The sequence below is a fragment of the Mesocricetus auratus genome, unplaced genomic scaffold (genome assembly GCF_017639785.1).
Source record: "Mesocricetus auratus isolate SY011 unplaced genomic scaffold, BCM_Maur_2.0 Super-Scaffold_4256, whole genome shotgun sequence".
In the NCBI taxonomy this organism is placed as follows: Eukaryota; Metazoa; Chordata; class Mammalia; order Rodentia; family Cricetidae; genus Mesocricetus; species Mesocricetus auratus.
In genome coordinates, this window is record NW_024429182.1 from 101,393,091 (window position 1) to 101,417,168 (window position 24,078).

The 24,078-nt window shown below is 45.5% G+C and overlaps 1 protein-coding gene across 13 annotated transcripts in view; it reads right to left on the minus strand.

The window, feature by feature from the left end:
* Positions 1-24,078, minus strand: part of Tenm4 (teneurin transmembrane protein 4) — a 735,641-nt gene that overhangs the window by 32,314 nt on the left and 679,249 nt on the right. For all 13 annotated transcript variants that reach the window (XM_040728397.1, XM_040728368.1, XM_040728396.1 and 10 more), the window contains 5 exons: positions 22,419-23,296; positions 12,722-12,894; positions 9,549-9,784; positions 5,277-5,573; positions 1,880-3,494 (listed from right to left, as the gene is read on the minus strand). In XM_040728397.1, coding sequence (XP_040584331.1) covers positions 1,880-3,494; positions 5,277-5,573; positions 9,549-9,784; positions 12,722-12,894; positions 22,419-23,296 — 3,199 coding nt within the window. The remainder of the gene's footprint in view (positions 1-1,879; positions 3,495-5,276; positions 5,574-9,548; positions 9,785-12,721; positions 12,895-22,418; positions 23,297-24,078) is intronic.

The window sequence follows — 24,078 nt, forward strand, 5'->3', positions numbered from 1 at the left end:
GCCATCCTCAGGGATCAGCTACTCTTTGAAGGCTTCCCAGAACCCTGTGGGCAGAGCCAGTCAACGGTCTTGTGTGTTTCAATGGCCATGCACGCAAACCTTCCTCAAGGCCCCTCACACTGGACACAGCGTGCATTTCCTCTGATAGTGAGGATTCCTGGAGGGTGGGGATCATCTTTCTATTCTCAGTGCCTGAGCCTGGGGACGGGGTGGAAGGAAGGAAACACACGCAGGAGGGGCAAGAGGATTGGATCACAAGATTACCAGGCTTTCTCAGTACAGATTCGCACAAGGAACTGGCTAGCTTTATCCAGATCCCATAGAGACTCTCCTTGTGTGACTTGCTGGTGACGGTAGCAGCCTGAGACGTCTCCATGTGAAGGACCTACAGGACACTTTACACTCCAGTTGGTTTCAGGAAAATGAAAGCTAATGTTCCCCTTTAAAGCAAAGGGGGAAGGAAAGGGAACCAGCACAGCTGCATAAGGCATGGAATGTATATCTCACCTCACCCTTGCCACCAGACTTCTATTTATTCCCTTAAAAAACTTCCTTTATTGCCTGCTTAGGATGCATGCACATATGTTCACACATGCACACACATGTGTGTGTGTGTTTGTACGTGCGCGTGTACACACACACACACATTTTGAGACATAGTGTCATGTATCTTAGGCTAGCTTCAGACGCACTGTGTAGTCAAGGATGACATGTAACTCTTGGTCCTCCAACCCCCACCTCCTCGGTGCTGGGATCCAATCCAATGCTTTGCCATGCTAGGAAGTCCTCTACCAAATGAGCTCCATCCCCAGCTCTGATGTTTTCTAAATTTACTTTATCTCCATGATTGCTGACTTATTAATGATGTCTATTTGTGTCTTATTTAGTTTTTTTTTTCATTTGAAACAGGGTCTCCTACAGCCCAGAACTCCTAATTCTCCTGCCTCTACCACACTCCCAGATTATCTGTTTTAGTTTTAGTTTTCTGGTGGTTGCTCTAGGGTAGCATACGAACATTTATCCAACCAGAATAGGGAGGTATTCTAACATTTGATTTATTTTGAGACAGGCTCAGGGTCTTACTATAGCTTGGATAGCCTGGAATTTGTTATGTAGACTAGGCTAGCCTTGACCTTACAGAGACCCCTGCCTGTTGCTGCCTCTTGAGTGCTGGGATTAAAGGTATGAACCACCAGACCTAGTCTGGTATTCTAACTTTATTGTAGGCACAGAAAACTAAAATTCAGAGCAGTAAAATAATGTGTCATAGTTGAAATACAGGATCCATTCCCTTAGTTCTGTCTGTCTCCAAAATCTACGTTTTCCATTTCATTATCTTAACTTGAAAAAATTTGATTTTATTTTAGCCACACTCTAACTCGTATTCCCGAGGACTCATAGTCAGCTGTTTTCCAGTGAGACATTATGATTTTTTGTTGTTGTTTTTTGAGACAGTGTTTCTCTGTGTAACAACCCTGACTGTCCTGGAACTCTCTTTGTAGACTAGGCTGGCTCTGAGCTCATAGAGAGATTCCTGAGTGCTGGGAGTAAAGGTGTGCACCACCACTGCTTGGCTGAGACATTAGGATTTTATGGTGAATAATTTAGAAAAGCTATAAGTAAGTATACTAAAGAGTTCTTTTTCCACTGCAGAACCTCTCAGAGCCTGCTGAAGTATATTATGAAAAGTTAAGAATGTGCTCCTGTCAACTATATTTGATGCCAGAGCCATTATTTCTAGAGTAGTCTCCAAACTAGCAGTTTTAAAAATAGACTCTGGACAACATTGCTATTAGGGACAGTGTCTCCTGCTACCCCATACCAGATTTTCAAGGAGCAATGGGATAGTTCCTGACCAGGGATGTACCTCAGTCCTCACCTGTCATGAAGCACTTGATGTCCTGAGAGTTGCTGATGGGGTTGTTGTTCTTAAACATGTAGAGATGAAAAGGCACGATGCTGCTGCTACTCAGGCGTTTCCAGAGATCATGGTCTGGGCTTGTCCAGCGTCCAGCCAGCACATCATAGTCCCGTCGACCCATGTGGACAAGCTTGGTGAGTGGATCATAGAGGCCACCATGGTAGCCAATGATGATCTGGAAGTTGGGGTTTGTGTCCATGTAGATCTCCCCATAGGCTGTGTATAGTATCTGCTTAATCATTAATCCAGTTCCACTAAAGACAGCAAGAGGGGTCCCAATGTTGTCACAAGCTATGTAAAACTCATCGCCACTGCTCAGCTCCATGGCAAAGAGGTGTCCTTGCAGATCATAGTAGAGGGATGTGATCTCAGAGCTGGAGTGGTTGTAGAGGTGGGTGACTTTGGTGGGGTTGGTCAGGTCTGCATAGAAGAACTGTAGGTGGTGACTCTGGCTGCTCTTGCTGGATACTCGCCGCCCCAGGCCATCATAGCGGTACCTGACACTCCAGCCACTAGCCCGGTTGTAGGCTTTGATGAGCAGGCCAGCTGAATTGTACTCAAAGACATCCCCACCCCGCTGCCTCAGGAAGCCATCCTCATCCATCTTGTACTGCACATCACCCAGCCTAGTGATGCGGTCACGGAGGTCATACCGTAGCGGTGTGAGCCGTGCGCTGTTCCCAGGGCTTAGCAGGTGTAGGTTCCCATTGAGGTCATAGCTGTAGCGCCAGAGAGGTTTGTCATTGATGGAGACTGTCTGCAGCTGGCCATCAGCATCGTACTCATAGGAGTAGCGGGTGGTGTTGGCGTAGGGTCCCACCTTCAGCTCCTTCTTCACTACCCTCCCCATGTTATCATACTGAACAGTCATCCAGTACATGAGTGACCGGAAAATCTCATACTGTACTTCCTTCATCCTGCCATAGGCATCAAAATGTTTGGTATGGGTCATGACGGCTGTGGTAATGATCTGGTTGATGTCATAGTAGATGACACCAAACTTCCCAAACTGTTCCGTCTTCCCTGACACGTCATCATAGCGGTAGAGATCGATGGGCAGTGGGGTCTCATTGATCACAGCCTGCATGCTGGTCACACGGAAACTGTTGTCATAGTTGTAATCAAAACGTGCATTGACCATGCCTTCCTCTGTGAAACGGAAGATCTGACGGTCAATCAGGGGCCCAATCTGACGGTAGCGGATAGTGCAGGTAAAGCCCTCGTTCTGTAGGTTGATGGTCTTCAGCATGCCTGCTGTCTCATCATAGGTGAAGCTCACCTTGGTGGTATCATACAGTGTCTCAGCCAGCTTTGACAGCTTGCCATACTTGTAAATCACCCTGCGGCCAGTGCCCAAGTAGAAGGTGTGCAACAGGTGTCCGTCCTCAGTGAAGTCCTGTATGACGGAGGCATTGCCTTCCGGGGGTTGGTAGATATTTCTGTAGTAGCCCACTGAGCGGATGGTCTCCAGTGTCTGCCTGGCTACATTGGGCATGGTCACGGAAGAGAGACGGTCATTCTTGTCAAACTCGAAGATGTACTGCCTCTGGCTGTGAAGGTGAAGCACCATGGACTGGAGGGAGAAGAAAATTATAGATGAAGAAGGTGGGGGAGGGAAGGACAACCCAAGTGCCCACAACTTAAAGAAATGGAAGGCTGAGAAAAGTGCTGTTTCTGCATCGTGCCCAAGCAGAGCTTTCCAGCCTGTGCACCATGGGATGCTGTCATCAGGTTAGAGAGGTGCTGTGTCTGGGCTTTCTCTCAACCTTTGGCCTTGCAGGGTCCACTCGGGCCATTTGTTTTCCTGTTGTGAACAAGCAGTCTGCATGTCTGCTTTTTTGTGAGGTATGGATCAGATCACTTCTGCACTCAATAGGGTGTGACACGGGGATGCTCTGCCCTAACGTATTTGTAACAACTTCCCGACTGCCTTCCCTGACCCAGACTTCTGACCTCAGTCTTTCTATCCAAGCAAGAAGGAGCACTCTGCAACAAAGCTGGAAGGTCTTAAAGCCTGGAAGCCTTTGCCTGCTAAACAGCATCTGTGGCTTCCCTGAACTTGTAGCATAAAGACCATGTTTGAGAAGGGCTCTTTAGACTTTCCCCACCTTTTATGCAGTAGCAAGCCATGGGCTGACCCTGGGGTAGGGCAGGCTGGGATGGGAAGGGGGAACCTAGTTCTGTCAACGCACTCAGTGTGCAATACTGGCAAGTTCTGTCCTCCCTAGGCATGGCATTTCAGAACATGGACTGACTTCCACAGTCTGTTGTGTAGCCCTGCAATAGACTCTTGCTCTCAGGGATGCTCCCGGGCACAGACAGAGATATTTACCACAGAACAAGCAGAACCTGAATAGGTACCAGGGCAAGAAACAAAGTGCGGGTCTGGATCAAGAGGTGGGGCATAAAGTGAGTATTCTTAGGAAAGTCACCAGATAACAAGCCTACATCTACTATAAATCTACCCGGTGAGTGGTGGTGGTCCACACCTTTAATCTCAGCTCTCAGGAGACGGAGGCAGACAAATCTCTGAGTTTGAGGCTAGCCAGGTCTACAGAGCAAGTTCCAGGACAGCCAGGGCTATACAAAGAAACCCTGCCTTGAAAACAAAACAAAACAACTCTCCCAACACAAAACCAAGTCAAAAATCTATTATCTTTCTCCCTAATATGAGATCAACTTCTGGATTTAGGTAATTTAAAAAAAATTACGAAACATGTTTAGGATTTAGGTCTTTTTTTTTTATCCCTAGTGAAGTGAACCCTGATTCAAAACGGAAGGGATTTGCTAGGTCCATACCCAGTACTAGCAGCAAGGGATTGATTAAGCTTGCTGTACCTCAGATCTGACTTCCAGGCTACTGCTAGGATCTCTATGGTGAGGTTGCACTGTGTGTCATAATCCTGGGAGTGGGAACCCATCCTGTGCCAGCACCCTCCTAGACCACACTATGAAGGTCCTGCCCCATGGTCCAGCTAGGGTGGGCCTATTCTTCTCCATCAGCAAGACTTTGATGTTTTCCTGGCTTAGGACCTGCTATACACCACACTAAACCCAATCTCCATCCAGATGTGTCCTGGGATTGCCTCTCCTTTTGGAAAATGGCCATCTCCCCTTTTGGCAACCACAACAGTCAGATTTATCTCCCTGAGGTCAGCAGGCTAAGCCTGGCCATGGGGAGCAATGATGAAAGCAGGTGTAGTGGGTGCCTTCAGCTGTTCAGGAGGCCAAGACAGGAGATCAGTTGAGAAGCCCATGAGTTCAAGTTCACCTTGGGTAGCATAGTGGTACCCATCCTAAAAAAATAAAGCCACAATGAGCAGCCTTCTGATTGATGGAGGGGACAGACACCTACCTTCTCTAAGTATGTGTAGCTCCACATCTTCCCATCTGCAAAGATCCGGGACGTGATGCGTCCTGCCTGATCATATTCCATTCTCTCAGACATGATGCCCCTTTGGATTCCAGCAATGTGACCCCCTGGGGAGTAGGTCACATTAACACCATTCAGCCTGCTGCTAGGTGACCAGAGGCTAGGCCTCCCTGCCTGGTCATATAGGATCCGAAGGGTGAACTTGCGATGGTCATCATAGATCTTCTCTGTGCGTGTTACACGGTCAAAGTCCAGAGACAAGAGGTTTCGATTGTGAACCTGGGAAAGGGATAACAAAGAGAGAGACTATGGATGTGGACATTGAGGGCTTGGCTCTGAGGACCAACAACTGTGTCGAGCTCCTGAGAATAGAAGGCAGCACAGGTTGTGGGCATCAACACTCACTCTGCTATCCGTTAGCTCTTTGAGGTTTCCTTATCTGTACAATATAAATAAATGGACTTCATTGGCCTTTTGTAAGAATAAGGACAACATGGGTGATGAACATACAGTATTTCTGGCCAAAGAAGACACATGATTTTATCATGTGATATATCAATGAGGACTCATTTAAAAGAAGAGGAGGAGGAAGTCAGATCCTTCTTAGCTCCATCCTAAAAACAGAACTACCAAGTGGGCTAAGCAAATCAATACCTGACCCAACTGTCCTGTGCCAGACACTGTGTTGTATTGGATTCCAAGGCTACCAGGCTCAGGGAAGCTGCAGATCTGTGAACTTTATTCTCATTAGTGCGATAGACACTTGATGGTTTTCTGAGACAGTCCCAGCATTCCTAGAACTCTATACTGGCTAACTTTTGGATCTTTCCTGCCTTTGCCCACAGTTAAGGCTTCTGGGTCACCTGCTGTCTCCCAAGATATCTCCTCTTGTTTCTTTTCAGAGGTGACCGGAAGGCAGGGGCATTCACATTTTCAGTGGTTTCTCTTGTAGTCTGGTTGGAACCAGTCCTAACTCTAGAGTACTTTGCTCTTACCTCCAGGATGAGGAGCCCCGCTTCTATAGTTTCCTTGTGGTCTGTGAGACCACCACCAACTCAGTTTCCTTCCTGAGTCAGAAATATAGGCTCCCACAGAGGAAGCTGCAAGTTGGAATGTTGTGTGTTTGTATGAGTATATAGGTATGAGTGTGGATACACAGGAACCTGGAACTTTCTGTTTAGGCTAGGCTTGCTGCCCGGTGAACCCCATGGGTCCACCCTCTCTGCCTTCCCAGAGTTAGTATTACAAACATGTACCTCCATGTCTATTTTCTGTGTTTTTTCCCCCACATGGGTTCAGGGGAATAAATTCAGACCCTCAAGCACCTTACTGATTGAACCATTTCCCCAGCTTTCCTGCTCTGTATTTTAATACAGAAATGTGCTCTGGAGACCATGGATTTGACCCCTAGGCACAGGCTGTCCCCAAATGTTAGTAGATTCTTTAAAGCTAATGCTTCACTCTGGGGGTTGGGAGGGGTTTGGCCCCCCGAAAGGGCACAGGGGCACCTTTACTGTCTCTTTTACTTGTCATTCAGTAAGTTTGACAAGCAGGAAGACCCAAGAGGAAAGCAGGCAATTAGGTTGCACAATATAAGATAGCATGTGTGGCTTGAGGAAGTCACAGGCTCTGTTGGAATCTGTATGTGTAGAGGAAGGTTTGGGGGCGGGCAGGTGTCAGGGTTAAGTCTGGAATTTCAACCTCGACTATGTGACTAGCTTTCTGTGTGACCTTGGTCAAGTGTCTTTACTTCTCAGAGACTCAGACTCTTCCTATGCACACACTCCTGGACTGTGAGTAAATCACCAGTGGACTACCAGGTGCATAGAAGTCACTGGATAAATGGTTATAATTATTTCCACTAAATGACGGCACATGATCCAGGACCCAGTCCTAGAGGAAGGAGAAATGTGTATGTCTTCCCCCACTCTCCCCATACAAATGTCAAGGCCCCGAAAATAAGGATTTATAATGATGATGCTGAGACGGCTTTAGCTGTGAATGGCCTGGTTATAATAAGCTTGCCTTCCCCAGGGTAATCAAACACAATTGTAGAAGCAAAAACCGTGTGGCAGACAATTCCCATGAAAAATCAGAAGCACTGGAAGCTCAAACCGTGTTCTTTGCAGAGAGGGCACGTGGAAAGAGGGGGGCCACATTGCCAACAATGGTGGTGCCTTGGAAAAAAACACCTTTTGGGAGATTCTTTTATACCCCCAGTATTGGTACTACCTAGATAGCCTCCCCTCTACCCAAGGACCCTAGTGAAGAAGGGGATCTATACCTTTGTGACAAAATTAATAGAATTGAGTTGAGCAGTTCACTGGGGGAAGCACCTTGTGTCTTCTGTGTTCAGCAGTGGCGGCAATGAGATTATTTTACATCTTTCTTTATTTAAAAAAATTCCCAGCTGTATAAAAAATGAGCTCCATTATGGGGAGGCACACCCGACTAACATTCTCATTCCACACACTGCCACTGTGGGTGGCCATTTATTTTGGGAGGAAGCAGAGACGTGGCCACCCGACTAGAGTATCATCTATCTCCGGCTGGGAGAGGGACCAATTAAAGCCTGGGAAACTTCTGGTCGTGTTCACACGGTAGAGAGAAACTCTTAATAGCACTAATCACTGCCCTTTACTGAGCACCTGGGATCTGCAGCCCTGGGCTAGGTGCTTTGAATACATCATCATCATCCTGCATCTGCAGAGGAAGTTTAGGCTCAAAGGAGTTGCTAGAGGCTACATACAAGGCCCAGTGGGAATCCAACCTAGGTCAAACTTCCCATTTGGCACACTGCCTCAGATGTGCATGGAAGGGCTCTTGAGAATGCCGATGAGGGTTTAGTGAGCCCACAGATGGTGTGGTGGGAACAAAGACAGCTAGGCCTTCCACAGGAACTCACAGAAGGCAGGTTTCCACATTAGCTAGCTAGCCATGGAGTTCTTGGCTGTTGAGGGTGCAAAGGAAGCCCGGTGTTCTGGGGCTCTAGGTTTTGCTTTTGGATAAGTCACATAACTGTTGTGCTTCTGGCATGGATCTGTTTTCCAGGATTTACTACCACCCGATTGTATGAGTCTGAAACAATCACTTATTTTCTGAACTATGAGCGTGTAGAAGGCGGGAACATGTATACATTTTCTTGGTTGTAAGGCAGGGAATCGAGAGTCCACTGTTGCTGTGAGGATGTTTCTGTGGTTCACTTCAGCTCAGCAGTGGTCTCCTGAGCACCTGTGCTCTACGAGGTACTGGGCAGAAAGCCAGGCCCAGGTCACCAGCTGTCCTTCTGCACGGCCCCTGCCTTCTGCTTTGTATTGTGCATTGCTGGGCAATCTGCTGGATAAATACTCAACCGCTGAACTGGAGCTCCAGGTTCCCTTAACCCTGGTTTCTTCTTTGTTCCCATCTTAGCCACCTGCTAGGTTAGACCTTTGCTCTTTAACCCTTTGCCTTTGAAACATGGGTGGGTGGGGGCTGCTGGGCAATGAGTGCTGGGCCAAGGTTTCACTCTATAGAAACAAGGGAGGGAAGTTCAGGGCTCCACATCCTGAAAAACGCTACAAAATACTGGACCGCAACCCAACCCTCAATACCAGGAGCTCCTCCCTTCCACAGTGACAGCTACAGTAAGGTCATCCTGATAGGCAAGGACTTGGTACATAGGCAGGATAGCCTTGAACTTGTAATCTTCCTGCCACCATACTCAGTCCTTTTGATCATTAGGAAGGGTCATCCTAATTGGAAAGAGTGGGAAATGCGGCTTATTTTCCAAATAGCTGAAATAAACTTGGGGACGTATTAGCAATGACAGTAACAACACCATAGTAATAACAACCCCAGCAGCAGAGGTTACTGATCCCTGATGTTGCAAAGCTCTGTGTGAGACACTGTGCACGACACTTCTAATCCTTGAAACAGCATGTAAAATCGGCTTTATCTTTCAGTGACAAACTGGGGCTCTAAGATGACTGACATGCCCAAGGTCAGTCATGGAATAAAATAAACTGGAAACTCAGCTCAGACTCAACCCCAAAGCTAGCTATGTTCCCATCAGTCAAAACTGAAAAGGACATCCCTCAGCCTTTTGTTACATGTGGTTCATGGCCTCAGTTCTCCCATTTGGCAGATGAGGAAACTCACATTTCGGTAAGAGTTTAAAAAATGGAGCCTTGTTCTCTAGACAACGCCCCCCCCCACAAACCGCGCCCCCCCCCCAGCCTGCCACCAGATTGGTCCCGGCAAGATTCTGCTCACCCGCAAACGACGCCCGAAGACTGTGACCTGACCACGAGCCTGCTCCTTGCGCTGCCGCCATTCCACCAGGTTGAGGCCATTGTCAATGGGCAGTGTGACATTCCTCTTGCCCACAGTGGGGTTGACAGTGCCAGCCAGCAGGTGTGGCTCAGTCTGCAGAGCCACTTCCATGCCATTGGCTAGAAGCAGCCGCAGGGAGCCATCGGCCCCGATGTAGTAGCTGTTCCGGACTTGGTCTGAAGGGGAGGAGAGCAGAAATGGCTTAAGAGGAGGAAAGATGGAGGCTGGGATGGGAACTGTAAGTGCATCTCCCCAGCAACTATAGAAGCAAAACATTGTCACTGAAGAACTCTAGGATACATTGTCACTGAAGAACTCTAGGAAGATATATGGAGACTATGCATAAGTCCATTACTCAAAACCATTGGAAATATTTTGTATATTTGTGGAATTTACAATATTTCCTAGTGCATTTACAGAGCCAAATAGTTACTATGAAGTTTTTCATCAGCCAATGTATCATATCATGCCATTAAATAAATATTTTAATAAATATTTTTCATAATAACTACAGTCTTCCATTATATGGCAATACAATTTATTTAACAACACCAAACAGATATCTAATTTGTTTCAGTTTTTTCAACTACAAATACCACTGTAAGAAAATCTATTATCAATATTACTAAGTAAAAGAAGTTAGACACAAGTGGTCACATCCCTTTTAACTGATGAGTGTTCAAAACATGATAGCTAGCATTACTATTATTGTATGAGCTCAGTGAGTATTTGGTGGATTAAATTAGGTATGTCCCAAGCTGGCAATTAGAGAGAGGCGCATCTGTGGTTAAGACATTTGCTGCTCTTGCAGAAGACCCGTGTTCAATTCCTAGCACCCACATGGGAGCTCACAACCATCTGTAACTCCAGTTCCAGGGGATCTATCTGATCCCCTCTTTTGACTTCCGTGGACCCAGACATGAATACGGTGCATATTTACACCTGTAGGCAAAATGCTCATACACATAAAACAAAATAAATATCTCTTCTTAAAAAGATGTAGTTTACATGGGAAACCCTCACTGAATCTTCCCCGCTAGACTAACATCAAATCAGGCCTTTCCTCTCTCCTTCCCATTCCATCTTTCCACACTTTAGCCCTCACAGGGATTCTAAACTCTGCCTCAGTGTTGCTAGGCATCATTCACTGACAATCTGTATTTTGCTTCCATTCGAAGAGTGGAAAAGCCTGTGTCAATTTATCTCGTAAAGCTTCTACTCGCTGAATGCACATATGTCTATTACTGTTGACTTTGGATGGACCAGCATGTGGGGAGGTCCATCTCACACGATCCTAGTTAATGTTGGCTGTGACTGCCCAAGGCTGCTACTCATTAGCAGCTACTTCTCATTATTTCTCGTAGTTCAGGCCTGAGCTGAAACTGCAAGAGCTTCTTACGAAGACTCTACTGAGATGGCTGCCAGGCTGAGCACCCTGGACACGGAACAGATGGGCAACCTGCAGTGCTACCAGGCAGAAAATAGATACTGCGTCCCCTGTATTCTATGATGTGCTTTTCCTCTTTATGCTGTGATGTTTCTAGAATTGGGGTGTGCCTTACAATCTAGGCATGTATGTTGAACATTGTACTTTTATTCTTCACCAAAAAAGCTGTGATTAAATGGTGGTACATTTTAAAACTGAGAAATGTGGCACTTTTGAATTTTAAAAAGTTGCCCAAACATAAACATTTATTAAAGCTGGTGTAACAGTACAAAGTGGGCAGATGCAACGATTCTTGGGGAAGAAACTAGGTTGAAGGTCACACATCTTAACAGTCATTGGCTTTACTGTCCTAAGTTGTGGAGCATTCTCATCAGATGGGATTTGGCACCTTCTTTTGGCAATAACCTTGCCATAGCACACATGCCGTGATGTATACCAACTCTTCATTAAAGAAAGAAATTTGCGGACATGGTTTCTCTTTCTTTAATAATTGCTATTTTTCATTCAGTTTTCTGAAAGATGAAAACTATGCTTGGGAACAAAAGCAGTAATGCAAATACACAAACATTTGTTTCCTTGTGGTAAACTCAAATGCTTACTAATAAATGAGTTAATCCAGCAATTATTTTCTGAACAATACTCTGTGCCTGGCCCATGCTGGTCACTTTACAAATGCTGTCTATAATGTGTCTAGGCAACTCTGTGAGACAGATCTTATAATGAAGCCCATTTCCAAAATCAAGCAACTGAGGCTCAGGGAAGAAAAATTGACCCCCTCCATATAATTGACCCCTTTCATATAATCGGAAACTTGCATTGCACAGCAGGCACAGATGCCTCAGGGGACTCCATAGTAACCAACACCCCTTCACCATGCTCTCTTTCCCTGGAGAAGAAACACAAGGGCTATGGATGAGAAGGTGGCAGAGACCCAGCTAGACTGGACCTTGGACGCCAGAGCAAAGCTCTTTCCACTATTCAATGTCAAGTCTTTGGTTGTACATCGAGCCAGGGAAGAAAGGGAAGAGGCAGCAAGGTTTTCCTAAGTGATGCTGACTTTTCCTTTGTGTTTATTAAATCCAACAAAGCTTCAGGCACTACCCGGGGGCCACCACTTCCTGTGGGAACAGTCTAGACAGGGGATTCACAGCAAGATTCCCTTACTGTCATTTACCTGAAGCTAAAATCCCAATCCATATCTGGGATGATTTGATGGATGCATGGAAGTGTCTCTTTCCCTTGGAGTTCTAGCAGAGGCACAAGCCTCTACTGGAGCTCTGGAAGGATTTCTCTATGCCACAATAAGGTGTAATTACTCGTGTCCTTTGTCTCCCTTACACCACTGTGAGAGGAAAGTTTTTTAATCTGGGAGCCATTACAACAGCAGAGGAGGAGGTCACCTGGATTAACAGCTAACGGACTCTCTCCCCTTTGTTCTGACGATAATAGGATGGGACAATGAAAAATCACTCCCAAACTTCTGGGAGACAATTTACAGGCCTCTGCCTAAAGTGTTTTACAAATGAGGTGGCAGCGCAGAGAAAAACCAAGAGGGAGTCTTTCTTGGTCTTCGACAGCTACTGTACTAGCTTACTCCCCTGATCATCTTCATCCAAAGGAGTCTTCACCTCTGGGTCTCAGAGGCCCCAGGCCCTGACTGACTTACCTTGTAACAGAGTGTAGAAGGCACCTGAGGCAGACAGGTTGGTGGTTATGGTGACGTCATCTTTGCTGGAGGTCTCCACCTGCACATGTACTGAGCTGTCTGTATCACTTCGGAAACTGCTCACCTGGCCAGTTGGAAATGTCACATTTGTCAGGCGACCAAAGCTGTCATACCTAGAAACCAAAGGGGTGGCAATTAGTGACAGAAGTATGATGGTTCATGTCATGGTTAGCTTCAGCTGTCAAACTCACATAAACTAAAGAGTTATCTAGGAAGAGGAAACATCAATGAAAGAATTGCTTTGATCAGACTATCCTGTGACCATGTCTATTGGAGCAGTTTCTTAATTGCTAATTGTGTTATGAGGACCCAGTCCTCTGTGGGTGGTGCCATTCCCTAGGCAGGTGGGCATGAGTTGCCTAAGAATGCTAGCTGCGCTACCCAGGGGATCCAGCCAGTAAGAAGCATTCTTCCGTGGTCTCTGCTTGAGTTCTTCCCTCAAAGTTCCTGTCCTGACTTCCCTCAGTGATGGATATGATGTGCATGTGTAAACCAATCAAACATATTCCTCTTCCAAGTTAGCTTTGATCATTGCAGCCATGATAACAAATCAGAACAGTGAGCTACCTGTGCTCAGGCTGTGGCTTTGCATGTCCTGTCCTTTCTTTCTGGTCAAATCTGCTCCCCAGTCTCCAACTTCTCCTTGTTCAAGGTTTGGCATAGTTTCCTAGATGCGACTTCATCTACTGACATCCATCATGAAATAAACCATTTATCTGAATCTTTCCTAGTCCATCAGGTAGGAAGGATATCCTGGCCATGCCTGCAGCCCAACGTGGAAAGGGCCCTGCTTTCTTCTGGAATGTTTTGGAAGGCTGGTGTACAACTTAGTTCCCTCTAGGGACTATAAGTGCTCCAGGTCAAGACAGCTCTGTGGCATTAGACACTAGGATGAGAGTCTGGGCTCTGTCATCTGCTACCACTGTAGTCCAGGGGTGCTGGCTCCCAGTTCATCCCTGCTTCAGCATCACTTGGGATGAACATTAAGGAAACAGTCAGAAAATGAACAAACAAATGCAGAAGTGGGCATGGGGAGAAAGAGACCACGGTCATTCAGACACTGCCTCCTGCAGGACTTGGCAGACCTGGGCACACAGTAGGTTCATGATAAACTTCTGCTGAAAACACAAATCTAGAGGCAACCACTCTCATTAAATGGTACTTTCACAATCTCCCCAGGCTTCTCCCTTGAGTTTTAGTCTCCAAACAGAAGGAGGCTTTGCATCAAGGCAGGCAATTGTAATTATAATGGAAGGTAGCTTGTAATGCATAATTAAATGGAACCAGAGGAAGATACAATGAAAAGGCCCTGTGCCTTCAAGATCTGGTTTTCATTTTACACGCGACAGCCCAAACCCAGTTATTTCCACTTTTCACATATTCCATTAGAAGAACTGAACATCTTAATTAAATGAACATCAAATGGAACAGCCAATTTATAAATTTTTGTCTCATATTCATTAATTTCACTATCTCCCAGAGCTTGAGAAATGCCAATGGATCCCCCAGTCTCTTGATCAATACCTGTGATTATCCCATAAGAGTACTGCTCTATCACTCTGTGGGGAGAATGGGAGCCTTCCATCCTCCAGTCCCTGAGCCCTCTGCCCTGTGGGCTGCATCTGCAGAACCCCCATAGTCCTGCTGAGAGCCACTGCAGCATGGTAGAGGGACCAGGTAAAGACAGTTCTCTAAGCAATTTAGGCTCCAAGTGGCTGCTTTGGGCCCTGGGTCTATTTGGGTGATGTTGGGGGCATTGTCTTAATTCCGATTATCATGACTTTTATTGTTTGTTGGTTTGTTGGTTTTTGTTTTTGTTTTTGAGACAGTGTCTGGTGTAGCCCAGGCTGGCTTTGAGCTGACTGTGCAGCTGAGGATGAGGTAGAGCTTCTGATCTTTCTGCGTCCACCTCACAGGTGATGGGATGACAGGCATGCGTCACCACTCTGGCTTGACTGTCCTGCTCTCTATTACAAAAACTCCCAAAGGACTGGCAAGTTTTCTTCCAAACCAGGAGAGGCGGCATAGTCTGTGCTGGGAGTCTCGTCTCTACCCCTGACAGAGGTGAACCGGAAGACAGCACTCAGCTCTGTTTCCTCCTAGCCATTAACCACAACCAGTAGTAACACAGGCAGGCTCATGGTATAACCGTGGCAGCTATGCTTTCTCCTCCATGAGTGAGAACACTAACACCCATCTCGCAAATACACAGGGAGGACCAAAAGAAGTGATGCACTTCCTGTGGATTCGAACTCTTACCAGGGACTTCAATATCCTCGGAGACTATCCTCAGTTGGCTCCTAAAGGGAGAGTTCCAACTGGTGATGGCTGAATGCCTAGAACTCGGAGTGCTTAATAATATGATTGAAGGTTGGCTGTGTGACCTGACTCCCTCCTGTTTCTCTTTCTGCCTTTGCAAAGAAAATTGTTCTTCTGAGCTTCTTTGGAGTCACTGTGCTTCTGTGACATGCCATGCCCAAGTGTTGTGCTGGGGTGCTGCTATATACGTAGAGGTTGCCCTTTTACTATTACTACTGGCACAGCCCGCTCCTACCATCATCTGTGTTTCAGTTCAAATTCCCTAACTTCACAGTGAGGTCATCCCTGACTGTAAAGCAGACACCTCCCCCATCTCTACCTCATGATTGTTCTGTGTTCTCGTCACCATATTCACTATCTTGTTTACCTGCCTCCTCATATTGGAGGACAGGGACCTTGTCGGTATTCTCAATATCTAGAAGATATTGCTCTGCAACGTTCACTGACTGAGTAAGGGAGTGCTACTTATTTTTGCTGATTTTTTTGGTCTTATTAAGAACAATCATCTGTTTTATTTCCCCTTCCTTTTTCTGATTTTTTTTAAGAGACAGGGTTTCTCTGTATTGTTTTGGAGGCTGTCCTGGAACTCGCTCGGTAGACCAGGCTGGCCTCGAACTCACAGAGATCCGCCTGCCTCTGCTTCTTGAGTGCTGGGATTAAAGGCGTGTGCCACCAACGCCCAGTTTATTTCTCCTTCTTATATGAAGAACGGAGAGCTTATTAATGTTTGCAGTGCTTTTCAAGTATCAAGCATAATGTTTGTTAGCATCTTTCAGAGTAGGGACTGTTATTGTCATTTTACAAATGGCAATGACAGAGGCCAGAGAAGATGATCAACTTGCCTAAAATGCCACAGCTCATAGAAGGTTACAGATTCAAAATCAGGTCTACTTGACCATAAAGACTGTGTTTCTTGATCAAACTTTCCATTAAAAATGATGCTGTTTCAGATGAAGACAAAAAATCCGTTGTGTTCATCTCTCCCTTTAAAGGGGAAAAAATCCTGTTAGGAAGTCTCAAGTGGGTCAAGAAGACTGACAGTTTTCAAGATGTTCTGCTTGGCACAGGCTGCAGCTCACTTTGCTGCAGAGCCAGGTCCCCATTGGGAGGGGTGAGGTAAAAGATGGCCAGATGATTGGCTTGCTATGATTTCCTTCCACTGACTTTTTTTTTTCACGCAGTCTTCCGAAGCATCTTTACAGCACAGTGAAAGAAAACACATAAAAGATTCATGGAGCTGCCGTGAACTTGGCTTTCAGAAGAGGACCGCTAAAGGGTACTTTCACACACGCTGCAAGGCTTTCTTCACACTGCACACTTCATTGCTAGCCACTCGCTACGTGTAGCAAGTGAGGAAAATGCCAAATTGCCTCTGTGATACGCAACTTTTTCAGATCTTGACTTTTCGGTTGGATAACAAAGATGTGACTTTTAAGACTTTCATCTGCAATTGCTCTAAATACCAGTGTCACCAGCAAAAGATCTGGTCACTGTTGTCATTTGTAAATAATTAGAGTTCAAAGCCAGCTATAATAGTAGTTCTCTTGGGCTCGGGTCACTGTAATGGATGACATCACATCGCTGGGCATTCCCTAGGGCCAGGCAGAGACGGAGTACCTTCTGGATTTTGTGATCTTGACTTGTACTGAGTATTTATTGCATGATTGAGTCCCGACAATGAATTCTAGCCTTCAGGATTACGGAGATGTGTAAGATCTGCATAAGCTCACTGATGCTGTCCCAAGGCCAGGTGTTTTGTGGGGAGAACACTTAGGAGTTACATCTAGCAAGGATGGTCCTGGCTCTCCCTCTTAGACGGAACATTCATGGGGCCAGCCGGTGTCTATGTTGTGTGTGCTGCTCCCTCCTAGGCCCAGCCTTTGGCATTCTTTGCTCCCGGACAGGCTGGCAGCTGAAGTCTACCCACTGGGCACCTCCGTGAGTTCACTTCACTATGGGATCAAGTCAGTGGTAGGCACTTGGAAAGAGGTGAGATCAGGGCATGGTTTCCTTCACTTTCTCCCGTAGCCCTTTCGCAGCTGCATCAAACACATCTTCTTCTGAGTGATGTCTCTCCCCATGCCTACAACTGGAGTGACCTGTCCTATGCCTCCCTTAGCCTGAAGTCTAGGAATGGCTGCCCATTATTCTTAGTGCCTGTGGGTCTCAGCACCTTTTGGTGATTCCTTATCTTTACCTGTCCCTCTAGACGCCTTCATCCAAATGTTATTTTTGAAATCATGTCTCAGTGGACAAACACTTGTTTTTGGCTTTTTTTTTTTGAGACAGGGTTTCTCTGTAGCTTTGGAGGTTGTCCTGGAACTCACTTTGTAGACCAGGCTGGTCTCAAACTCACAGAGATCCGCCTGCCTCTGCCTCCCGAGTGCTGGGATTAAAGGCGTGTGCCACCAACGCCCGGCTTGTTGTTGGCTTTTTAAAAAACATTTATGTCTTTTAGTTTGCATGATTTAGGGTGAGAATTTGCTGAGTTCTCCTTATTCTTTTTTCCTCTTATAAAATATCCCATCCCCTCTTTTGGGCTGTCTTCAGAAAATTCCCCTTTCTCAACAAGTCAATAGTTTGAATGTGATATGCTTAGAAGTTTCTGCCTGTGGATATATGTGCGTGTGTGTGTGTGTGTGTGTGTGTGTGTGTGTGTGTGTGTGCGCGCGTGCGTGTGCGTGCATATTTTGCCTGCCACTCTGAGTGTTTTTGGACTGTGGCGCACTATTAATTATGAATATGTCTTGGTCATTATTTGCTCAAGTATTTCTTCTGCCTATTTTCCCTTTTCTATACTTCTATGACATGTACATTTAGCCATTGGATAGTCTCCCCATAGCTCTTGAATGCCCTGCTCTGTGGGTTTATCTTTTCTTCTTTGTGTCTTTGTCTGGGTAGTTTCCATTGACCTGGCTCCTTTCCTCAGCTGTATCACGCTGTCATCAAGAGCCGTGGGCCCAACAAAGACATTCTTCATCTCTGTGGCCGTGTTTCTCATTTCTAGCATTTCCATTTAATCGTTTCCCCCCACATCTCTGCTGAAATTGTCCATATGATTTTGTCCCACTGCCCACCTTTTCTATTAGAGCTGCTGATATAATTACAGTTGTTTTAAATTCCCTGAAATGATTTTCAACATCTGTGTCATAGCTGACTATGGGTCTGATGACTATATATTTTTGTTTTGTTTTGTTTTTGCTTTTTCTTGCCTTCCTACACAGTCAGTTGGAAAATGTGACATCTTGTGTAGCGCAGTGGAGACTGGGGTGAATTTCCTCCTGTGAGGTCATTAGTGAGAGTGTGTGAAGTCATCGCCTTAGGATTAGGACTGGCATTGAAGTTCACTGTTTCTATGCTTCACCTTGGTGCATCCAAGGCATTAAGTTCTTCTAGTGATAATTTGATTGAGAAACTGCTTTGCCAGAGCTGTTATTTATTTACTTTTCTCTCTACCTCCAAGTCATGCCACCTTCAGCTTTGGGTTGGTTTTCCCTATGCGCTGCCTTAGAGGGATGTCTCCTTCTGTGTTCTGGTCCACTCCTTACCCCTTTCTCTACTGCATTCTGCCTCTTGCTTTTGCTCCAAGATTTCAGGCAGCTGTGGGTGGTAGCGGAGCATTCTCTGTCATTCTGACAGGACTTCCGGGGAGGTGCTCATGGGTGCCTGAGCTGTTCCATGCTCTTGGCCCTTCTTAGGCAGCACCCTGGGCTGGAGACCTATCCTCGCTCTTCTCTCAGAAGCAGTTATTACGTTCTCCTCTTTGTCTCTCATTGAGCTGAATAGATTTTCACCAGTGTCTAAGGAGGATGCGCAATTGTCATTTTCCTTTGCTCCTTAGGGAAGATAGGGTGACAGAGGCGTGGGTAGAATGCACAGATACTGTGCTTCCCCCTTAGCTGCTGGCTTGCTGCTCTATCATGTCAATTGTGAGAGACATGTCTTTAAGTTTTTGTGCGTGTGTGCATGTGTGCCTGAGTGTGTGTGTAAACACCCCTGTTGTAGTTTGCAGGGATGGGGTGGATAATGAAGAGGACATGGACTCCCCCATCAATTTCTGCAGCTGTCTACTCTGGTGTTTAGCTGTGTCTACCCAGGCAAGCTGGAGCTTAAACGTGGTCCATTTCTGTAGGTTGAGTTCTTGAATTTGGCCAGTTGCTTGCCCTGTGACCTCCGAGAAGGAATTTGAGAAAAACTCATAAATTTGTCCCTTGTTGGGCTTATTTTCATTGTAAAGCTGGGAGGGATGCTCTTTTTTAGCTCTCCTATCTCTCAAGCACAGACTGAAAGCCAAGTTTTCCATTTGAACTGTGTGAATTGAATTCTATGTCCTGCCAGGTGCATTGATAATGCTGGAGCCAGGATCTGATCTAGTATTCTCACTGCAGCATGAGTCCCTTCTTTATCTCTCCTTCCTCCTGAATCTACACTTCACCCATAAGCATTTACTAAGCACCTATGAGGTGACAAGGCCCTAAACTTGAAGCAGAAGTAAATATAAAGAATTAGTAAGGGACTCACATATTGAATGCAGGTGTAGATTGAATGCAGGTGTAGTTATAAGAGGAGCTGTCATGGGGCACTATGGGAAGCTAGGGCCACTTCCCCTGTTGGAACATATGGAAGTTTGTTGCACACTCCTACCCAGAGAGTTAATTTTGGAACTAGCCTCATTATGTCAGCTCCCTTCCTTGCTTGCTTTTTGTTTTTGAGACAGAGTCTCCCTATGTAGTACAGGTTGGAACTCACTATGCATGTAGCCCAGACTACCGCAGTTTCAAGAATACTGAGATTACGGGTATGTGCCACCACACCTGGTTTTAGCAAGACATTTTCTTGGCTACTAAGGTCCCTGTGACCTGGAGCTAGGTTTGAAAGCAATGGTGCCCCTTCCACAGAGCTAAAGATGTCATTGCAATGTTCTAGAAGGGTTTTCCCAACAGACGTGGGGCCTAAGTAGGAGTAGCCTTGACTTTCAACAACAGTAGGCTTTCCAAGTTTCTCTAGAGTACATCCTGTTTACATTAGATGTTCAATCTGTTGAGAGGATTGATGAAAGCAACTTAAAACTTGTTTCACTAACAGCGCACACCACAGGCATCCCTGGGCTTTCATATTCATGCATACTGGGTTTGCATCCTGTAAGCTGCCTTATGATGCAAAAGGGAGACACTGTACTGGGTTAAGAGTCTGGCACACAGCAGGATCTTTAAAAAAGTGAGTTTTTCTTTACTGTTAGGTATGATACCTTTCACTTTTGGTTTGTGCCAAGGATCAGTGCTCCTCCTCTGGTCTGATATAAAACGAATTTAAAAAGATTTACATGCTATTTAAAAATACAATTGCCAGTTTCTTTCTCTTAAAACATCAACTATGGGTGCTAAATTGCTCAAGAGCTTGCCTTGCAAATACGAAGACCTAAGTTTGGTCCCCAGAATTCACATAAAAATACTGGACTTGGTAGTGAGCACTTGTAATCCCAACACCGAATGAGGTGAAGAACATCAGATTCTGAAGTGCATTGGCCAGTCTAGCTTAATTTCTGAGCCCCAAACTAATGAGAGACCTTGTTTTAAAGGAGGGTGACTGAGGCTGTCCTCTGGCCTCCATACACATGCACACGTTCCCACAAATGCATGCAAGCACTTGCAGGGGTTTACACCCTGAATCATAACAAAACCACCATCACCTGTGGCTGTGATTTATACAGCAGGGCGGGGGGGGGCGGTGAAAGACAGGCTGGGGTCCTTTGTTGATGAAGGTATAAGAAAGGAGTTTTAGTTTTCAGGGATGGTGAAAGTGACAGTAACAGTGATGTGTTAGCATTCAGTTAGGGACTTGAGGGGGTGACCTTGAGAACTAATTGCGTGAATGGATTTGCTCTGACAAAGACACCCCTGTATTGGCTAAATAATGTATAAGGAGTTTCTACCAGGCAATGGGGAAAATTGAATTATTTAGTGTATTTCCATTTCAATGAGTTAATCAAGATAATTGCTATTTTCCTGGATCTTTGTCTTTTCTTTGCAATTAAAAAGGCCCCTGTTTGGAGAAAGGAATTTAGCTAGTGAACTTTGTACATGGGGCTATGACATTTTTTAGTGTAAATCATATTTAAAAATCAATTATAGGCCCTCCCATCACTGGATTCACTGTAGTATTCTCACTATGTTAAATCCTGCAAATGAGTCTTTCTTGGCCTCACTTTTTGTAAAAAAGAAAATATTACCTGTCACCCCCACTTCTGTGAGGATTAGCTCAATGACTCAGTTTCTAGAACATAGCTGATGTTCAACAGGACTAAGTTCCTTACCAGCTCCTGCAGCCTGTCTAATGCTGACATATCCAGCTGGCTCAGTCGTCTTGAACATGACAAAGAAGAGAAACTTAAAAAAAATCTCATATCAAAAAGAGATGTTACAAGGCCCATTCATTAAAACAGTGTCTCTGTCTTCTTACATATGTGAGATGAATAATTTGCCTAGGATTGTAATGAATTGACCTCCTGCCTCTCTGGCCTCACTGCTTTGAGATGCCTATCTTGTGTGAAGAGTAGGAAGCAGTTATTGGAAGCGAGCACCACATTACACCTGAAATCAGAGAGTGTGACTGTGGCACGGCAGGGAGGAGGAAGACAGGCAAAGCACACCCACTAGATGTGGATGCAACAGACAAGTAGTTCAAAAGCATTTAGTTCATCTAGGGGAGAAGGGTTCTGCGTCCCCACTTCCGGAAGTTATTTATGTAGTACAGCGCAATACACAGCCATTCTCATTCCTTAATGAACTTGACTTACTGAAGAAAAAAAAAAAAGGCCAGGTGATGTTTACATCATGAGTTTGAGAAGTGGGAATCTAATGAATACCATAAGTTCATCCAAAATTTAAAAAAATGGGACTTCAATTATGTAGAAAATTCACCCATGTGGAGTTTTCCTTCTATTATCTCCTTTCTGCTTTCAGGGAAGTATTAACACTTTAAGTACTTTTGGTGGACATCATGTTCCTGTGGTAATCTAAATGAATGCCTACTGTATCCATTCTACAGGCATGGAGAGTGAGATCTACAGAGATTAAGCCCATGGTAGAGCTGGGATTGAAGTCTATGAATCCAAAGCTATGCCTTTCCCACTATACCATTTCCCTTTTAGGATAAATCATTCAGAACATGAACATGCAGAACCTATCACTGGTAATGAATGATTTTAAGTCCCAATCTTGAATTAAAATGAAGCACATGAAAAATTACACTCTATCAATTCATTCATCTTCAGTTGTACAATGCATATCATAGAACACGACCAAATCTTGATACTTACTCATAAAATGTTGTCCACCCATTTTCATTGCTTTTGGTCGCCAAGAGGCCAGAGTTGCCATGGTATGTCATCATAGCCAGTTCGTGTCCTTGTGTGGTCACACTTCTGAGTGCACTGTTGGTGCCCATGGTTACCCAGTATACCTGGCCATCTGGGACTACCAGCCAGAGGGGCATCCCGGTAGAATCTCGGCGGACGTTTACCATGTTGCCATTGTTGTCTGTGATGTGTGTGATGTCTCCATCCCCCGTGTAAGTAAAATTGTACAGGTAGTCTCCTGTAGGCAGGCTCTGGGTGTACAGATGCTTTCCACTGGTGTCAAAGAGGTACAGTTCCTGGTCAATGGGGGAGGACAGCTCATACATGTTCTGGGTGTTGAGGAAAGGCTTGTTCTTCCGGATGAATCGGATTCGGATGTTTCCAAGGTCAGCCACGTAGAGTTCGCCATCAGCACACACAGCCAAGGAAGATGGGGTATTCAGCTTTGCATCCTTGGCATAACCATCATCTCCAGAGAAACAGTCACAGTTGGCATCATTTTTACAGTCACAACCACTGGGGGCACCAGCGACCAGTGAGATCTCACCACTTGTAGTGACCTGCCTGATGCGGTTGATCTTTTTCTCATCCGTCTCGGCGATATACAGGACTCCGTTGTGTGAAACAGCCAAAGCAGTGGCTGACTCCAGGGTTGCATGAATGGCCACCTTGCTCAATAGGAAGTGATCGATGCCAGGAACCTGGCAGTGCATGGGCCTCCCAGCCACAATGCGTACCTGGTGGTTTTCAGAGATTTGTAGGACCACGTTGTTGTCGAGGACATATAGGGAATTATCCATTGGGTTGATGGCTAAGTCTGTGGGCCACTCCAGGCGAACCTGACAATGGAGACACCGACACTCAATTGATGTCAAGATGCCTACTACTAGTTACCCTCAAACTCCCAACAGCCAGCCTGACTGAAACTGAAGAAGGGGACCTTATCCTCAAAAAGCAGTAGTTGAAATGGAGACTTTGGAGTTGGCTTAGGTTCTAAACCTAGACCCATACTTACGGCCTCAGGCAGGTTGCTTTGCTTTCTGAGCTTCAAAATTCGTACTGGGAAAATAGGAGTGGCGACTGTACTTCCTGACACACAGTAAATGCTTAAATGATGGATACAGAAGTAGGAGGGAAAGGAAGATGGAGTCTGTGTTATAGGAGCTTTGGGGAGTATTTAAAAAAGATCTCCATAAAATGCTGACATGACTCATGTATGAAGGTGTCTAACACAAAGTTAGGCTTGGAGGAATGTAGAGTCAAAGCACCCATGCCCCTGTCTGACATGTGGTTCTAGACTAGTGGTTTTCAGTTTGGGCCCCATATTCACACTATCTATGGAGATTGCCAGAAGCCTTCTGAGTAGTCAGACAAGCAGGGTTCCTGTTGTGGTTGATCTGCTCATTGGGGCTGCTTAAAAGTAACTTCCTGGGTGTTGTTTCTTGGGTTGGGAGCCACACTTGGGTTCTTTTCTTACAAGGGAAATAATCAGACCAGCAGCATTGTTATCCCCTTGGAGCTGGTCAGAACGCGTAGAATGGCAAGTTAGCCCCAAATATACTGAATCTGTACATAATTGAGTTCACACTGAAGCTCAGCAAGCATGATTGACATGGGATCC